This window comes from Solanum tuberosum, unplaced genomic scaffold (genome assembly GCF_000226075.1).
Source record: "Solanum tuberosum cultivar DM 1-3 516 R44 unplaced genomic scaffold, SolTub_3.0 scf00490, whole genome shotgun sequence".
Lineage (NCBI taxonomy): Eukaryota > Viridiplantae > Streptophyta > Magnoliopsida > Solanales > Solanaceae > Solanum > Solanum tuberosum.
In genome coordinates, this window is record NW_006239413.1 from 194,119 (window position 1) to 200,955 (window position 6,837).

Below are 6,837 nucleotides of genomic sequence, written 5' to 3' on the forward strand. Positions count from 1 at the left end.
TTGAAAATAGAAGACATTTTGTTTGTTTTTATTTGTGGTTAAGACATTTTTTTTTTGTTTTTATTTTGTCTCAACATATTTAATCTTCATATGTTATATTTGGCTATTTGGGATTCTAATCTCTTAGACTTTGCATTTACCTACTTCTAGATCTAAAAAATAAGTGCCGTAATTGATGGAAAGAGTATGTAACTATTTGCAAATCAATTCAGAATATATATATATATTGTGAATTGATTCGCAAATAGTTACATACTCTTTCCATCAATTACGGCACTTATTTTTTAGATCTAGAAGTAGGTAAATGCAAAGTCTAAGAGATTAGAATCCCAAATAGCCAAATATAACATATGAAGATTAAATATGTTGAGACAAAGGGATATTTACAAACCCCTTTACAACCACAATCTAATCCCAAATGGCCAAATATAACATATGAAGATTATCTAGAAACAAAGTGATATTTACACACCCCTTTACAACAACAATCAAAAAGTGTTGTACCCAGTCTCTTTTTTGTTTCTTTTCACCTCTAAATCTTCTACAAAACAAAGTTAATTCCAAAAAGGAAAAAAGTTGACTTGTAAATTATATTTACCCAAATCTACAAGACAAGATATATCATTTATTGAAAGTTAAAATTCTCTAACACATGTGATCGTAGTGGATGAAGGCTGCTTTTTCAATCTTAAGATCAAGCCATGAGTATGCCATGCTTTCTCCAAATAGGGACCATATATGTACAGTTTTAATTAGTCAAGCTTCAATGCAGATATCAAACACCAAATATGAAAAATAAAAAAAAAGTTAAAATTCTCTGGGATCAACAAAGATAGAAAGACCAGGCCGTGATTTAGTCCAGTCACCCACAGACCCGTCACTATAGTCTTCCCCTAATCGTTTTATACACCATAAGTCCTCGTCGCATGATAGTTTTTTCCAGTGAGGAATTCCTAATTTAAGCGGTTCGCAGCTTGCTACTTCCGTCACCACCACTCCGCAACCCGATTCAGCCGCTAAGTTATGGGCCAAATCACAAAGGGCCTTAGTTAACTTAACGGATAATGGGCCTTCCCCACCAAGCCCATACATAAAATGAAACCCAAAAGGCCTGAAAACTTCAGGTACAGATGGAACCTTTAGCCATGGAAATGCCCGGTCCATTAAACGGGTCGTTTTAGCTAAACCCTTCGTCATCCTCGATGCGCCTCGAACTTCGAGCTTGAACACGTCCTTACAGTTCCACACACTGAGTACACCCCATGACTCGGGCCGATTCGTTAAGAACTCGTTGATACCTGGCCAATTACAAGAAAATGTACCTTTTGGAACTGCTAGAAAAGTACCTAAATTGAGTTTATTGTTGAGAATTGCATCGATGTCTTTTGGGAAAAACTCTGTGGTGGAGAATTTATGGCGGTACAGAGTTTCGGCTTCAGTCGGGGTGAGTTTGAAGATGGTTATCGTTTTTGAGATTTTGACCCGGTGAGCAAAAACGGGTTGCACCAGAATGGATGGAGTGCGGAACTTGGCGTAACCGCATTTGTGCGTGAAGAGTTTCACAGAAGCATGGTTATCGTTTTCAGTAGCTATATATGAATATTCAGCGCCATTTTCTCTGAACCATTCTTCCATCTTCCGTACCAATTTCAACCCTATTCCCTTTCTCCTGAAAAAGGAAAACATGATTCACATATTTGTTATTGTTTGTTCAGTTTAATTTTTGTGCATTGATATTGATAGTATAACAAATATTTTTTGTTTTAATTTATTTGTTTGATTATAATTGAAACGATCATCAAGAATTTGTTTAATATTTTTAAATAACTTACTTGAAAAAATTAAAAGCAAGATAAACAAATTAAAACGGAGAAACTATTTATATAATCAGCATGCACGTGCACTAGGTACAACTATTATATGCACCAATTTTCTATGTATGTCCATTATGTTAAACGACACTAACTATATTATTCGAATCATGTGATTTAATTCGACTTATGAAAATCAACTAGCTAATATTTTGCGTAAATTAAAATAATATACATAAATTGAACTTTAGGGGTATAATTTGAACCATTATCAAAAACTTGTTATGATGTTATAAACAACTCTACTATATAATTATTATTATAATATAATATATATAGGTAGAGAGCCAACTATAATATATTATAAAGAAAATACGAGGTCATTAGAATGTGTGTGATTTAGTAAAATACTAAACAATTATTTGGTCACAAAAAATAAAAGTGAAACATACTTTCTTGAAAAATATAAAATAACAATAGAAAGAAAATTAGTTAAGTTACCGGTGATGAGGAGAGACACGAAGGCCTAAAATATAGGCAAGTTTAGTGAAAACAGGGCGGTGTTGTTGATGAGACAATTTGGGGAAATCGTGATTGTTCCTCCACAGTCTCTTTCCACACGTAACGCTTTTGATACAGCCTCTTATCATCCCTACTATTCCCCTGTTTTCTTCTCCCACTACTATCTCTGCCACCTGTTAATCATCACACCATCAAACCAAAACTGGAGGACAATAAAACACAACTTACTATTTATAATTTCAAAGTTTAATTCATCGAATGAATAGATGTACCAGCATGAGATAAGCAGGGGAATGGCGAACTCTGCAAATTGGATCACCTAAAAGGTCAGTGAAAAGAGAGAGTTTTCCACTTGGACCAACTTCACATCTTCTTTCTACCTCTTCCACTTGCCTGCAATCTTTGTTCGCGTTGAATTCTCTGATTACTATTCTCACTTGTTCATTAACCGCCATCATCATCTATTGAAACTTGAAAGTAAAATATTTGTAGAAATGCAGCTTTACTTTTGAGAAAAGATAAATAGATTGGTGTATTTTACGTGACGTTGTAGCAGACACAGAAAGGGGGCCGTTAAGAAAAACCTTTATTTCTATATTTCTGGGTGTCTCGTTAGAGAGTGAAGGTGAGCAGTTGGTTATAATTTGCAAAATTTGACAAGGATAATACCTTACTTCTTTCAATATAAATTGGCAGCCCACTCCCTTTTATACCCATTTTGGCCCCTCACTCTCCGTATTCCCTATAAATTTTCCTACTCCTTGATGGCTGATTTACAATTTAATATTTCAACAATATTTGTCGTTTATTGACTTTGCACACTTCTTAAGAAACTATAAATAAAAAGAGTAATTTTACTACATCACACTACAAGAAAAATGTGAATTACATGGGGATTTCCCTGGGGATTAGTATGAAAATTTGCAAGAAAAATAAGTTTCCTACGGATTTTCATACTAATCCCCCAAGAAAATCCTCATGTAATTCACACTTTTCTTGTAGTGTCACTCTTTGAATATAATAAATATAATGTCTTGAAAAATATAATAGAGAAATGACTATAATTAATTATAAGGATAAATTAGAAACTAAATATAAAATTATCCATTGATATTATAAAATGAATAAATATTGTTGGACATTCCAAAATAATATCGTAAACAACTACTCCTATTATTGAATGAAGAGAGTAATTTATAACCTAATGAATTACTCCTTTTGAGGTAGTACTAGAGTTTGAAAAATAAAATACATTTTCTCGATTCACTTTTATTTGTCTATTTTGAATTTTACACATTTCTTAAAAAATAATGATTAATATAAGTTTGCCACATGTCCATATTACTTGATATATAGTTTTAAGCAATAAAAAACTATTTTTAAAATACTATATCAATAAAAACAAACGTCATAAATTACAAAAAAAAACTTGATTACTGATTGAAATTTCCCTACTTACGATCCCTCAGTTAACGGCACGTCTCTCATTTTACAAAATAATTGTAAACACACAGTTAGGAGCATTTAACAACTCCAATGAGATGGCGGATGACTCTTGAGGCCTTCATTTCAAGTGAGTAAATTAAGATTAATTTCAAATAGAGATAAAATGAAATTACAGTAAACTAATGACAATAGTTTCATTAATATAGTTTTAGTGAAATACTTATAAATTATTCATATAGTTCACTCGACTAATTTAGGAATAAAAATCTAAGATGGGATGCTAGTGATTTTAATTTTATCGGTGATTAATTACTCGTTAGTTTAGATAAGTTTTTTGGCAAGTCCCTTTCGATTCCTTTTGTGCAACTCTTCAACTTTCTCATTGGAAGTGGTGAGTGGTGATCCTGCTAATGATAATGAAAGAATTAATTATGCAATTAATTTTCACAAAAGTAGAATTTAATTTGGGTAATGATCATCAAGAAAGTGGAAGAAATGGCTGCGGAGTTTCGTTCCACTTGTACTTTTAATTGCCATAACATAATGACCCAATTTTGCTTTGTAATGGCCTAATCCATCGGTGACCCCTTAAAGTTGGCACGAAATTTCACTTGAACATCTTAACTGGACTATGTTCATTCTAGACACCTCACGTAGAGTTCAATTGTGTCATTTTGATACTTTTTTTTTCAATCAACAAAATTATATGAGATGTGTGTATTACACTCGCGAATGATGTGTAAAGTGACAAATTAAATGATGACACTTGTCATTTGTGTCAAAAACAATTCTTAAATAATGAATTTTGAATAAAAATAAAAAGTGACCAATGAATGAATAACATATGGAATTTTACCCAAAAAATAAAATAAAATCCACTCATACCCCCCCCCCCGCTCCCACCCCACACTGCCTTCTCCAAATACCTATCCACTTGCAGACACCCCCGTTCCTTCCCTGATTTTTTTTGTCCAAATCCCTTTTTTTGCATAACATCTGGGCACACACGCACTTACTCACGGTCCATGAATAATTTAATACTAAATCTCGAAATAGGTCTATTCTTAAATTTCTAAAATATTTTTCATCATCTTATTGTAACTATATTTATTAACCATTGTTGGATGTTTAAGTTTACAAAAATAGTGGCTTAAAATGAAGAAGAAAAAATTAAAAAGTTGACTGAATAGGGTTTTCACGCGCAGTTAACGAGTGTATTACACTTACTAAGTCATGTAAGCAAAAAATGTCAAAATGACACAATAGGAGCCAACATAAAGTGTCTAAAATGAACATCGTCCAGTTAAGGTGTCTAAATAAAATTTCGTGCTAATTTTAAGGGCCACCAATGGGTTAGGCCTTTTGTAATCATTGCACTTCACAATAAAGTTTATTTGTTTTTACTGAGATTAAAAAAATGTTTTCATCTTAATATATTTATTTAAATAATTTAAATATTGTTTTAAATTTAAATATTACTTAATTAATTAAGATTATTTGTTTTTTAACCTCAATATATATAGTTTATTTATTTATAGCATGATAAATATACAATTTTAAATAACAAATCAATCAAATATTAAAAATATATATTAATTTAATAAAATAAAATTATTCTTTAAGTTTGAAAAAACAAAATATTTATGTTTAGTAATTGTGGTAATAGGGATAATTGTTGGTGTTAGTGTTAGTAATGATGGTGCTGAACTGCTAGTAAATATTAAGATAGACGTGGTTAGTATTGTAGTGACTGGTCATGATAACAATTGGTAACGATTGATAATGATAGTGAGGGGGAATAATCCAATCAATGTTTGTGGTTGTGTAGTACTCTTTCTACCATTTTGGCGTCTAATACGCTACAAATGTATACAACTATGCCAAGGATATGGAAGATATGTTTTTCAAGCTATTGGATCACCTTATATAAATTTTGTGATCATTAAAAGTGAAATTTTATTTCTATTAGAATTTTAACAGTGTACAAAATTTGATTATCAGTTGTGATAATTCTGTTTTTCCACCAATTTTTACAATTGTGAGGTTCATATTTGTATTTGACTTTTGACTTTCACACATTGATTTTGTAATTGCAAGTCTTGATTTGCAATTGTAAATTTCTGATTTGCATCTCCCCGTTACGAGCCACATTCACAATTGTGAATTTAATAACATCAGAAAAAAAAAAATCACCAGTTTTCTGTCCTCCAATTTTTTTCATTTCTTTTGTCCGATTCCACTTCGTTTCTTCTCAAATCCTCTTCCAAACCACAAATATTGAAGTAATGAGATTAAAATAATGTGTGGTAAAATTATCAGACATCAATTAACAGTAAAATTTATTTAAAAACTCAAAGATAATTGAATTAAAATCGATCTTGTTAATTTTATTTTATTTTTTTGCCAAAACGTCAAGGCAATGAGCCATTACAAGAATATACATTATTGAAGATAAAGAAAAATAGAAGTGAGGAGAAGGTTCAGAGCCTTTTCTAATTACTTGTTCAATTTTTCATTTTTACTTGTTCATTTTGACAAATCAAGAAAGATCAATTTTTTAAAATTTATTTTACCCTCAATTAATTACTTTGAAAAAGATAGAAATTTTTAAAAATCTTAAATTTTTAATTTATCAACTTCATAATTAATAGAGGTAAAATAGTAAACTCAATATGTTAATCATTGTTTTTTTACTTGGTGTACCTATTCAAAAGGATAAATAATTAGGGACAAATGAAGTATATTCTAAGAAGAGAAGATAATGAGGGTATCAGAATGACTTGAGAGATTCTTTTAATGCCTTCCTTCTATTCTTTTGAGAGGATAATTTTTAGGTCAAAAAGTCAAATCGTCACTTGAATGTGAAATGACTACACGTTTAATACTGAAAAGGCTATCTAGTAGTACATGTCTAAGTTCGGTATTGGACTTGAGATTGATTAGGAGCATATTGGAGATTGATTATTAATCTTCTCAATAGTCATTATGAGAGTGTCCTCGATTATATAATGGCTTGCCCCAGGGAGAGGTTTCGCAAACTGCCCAATTATGAACAATC

General features: G+C 31.1%; 1 protein-coding gene across 1 annotated transcript; it reads right to left on the reverse strand.

Moving 5' to 3' along the window:
- Positions 1 to 409: 409 nt before the first annotated feature.
- LOC102589748 (probable N-acetyltransferase HLS1) lies at positions 410 to 3,030 on the reverse strand. Its single transcript, XM_006364354.2, has 3 exons — positions 2,606 to 3,030; positions 2,313 to 2,506; positions 410 to 1,669 (listed from the first exon to the last, which is right to left on the reverse strand). The coding sequence occupies exons 1-3, from the start codon at positions 2,792 to 2,794 to the stop codon at positions 808 to 810; spliced, it is 1,245 nt and encodes a 414-aa protein (XP_006364416.1). The 5' UTR covers positions 2,795 to 3,030; the 3' UTR covers positions 410 to 807.
- Between the last annotated feature and the right edge of the window lie 3,807 nt (positions 3,031 to 6,837).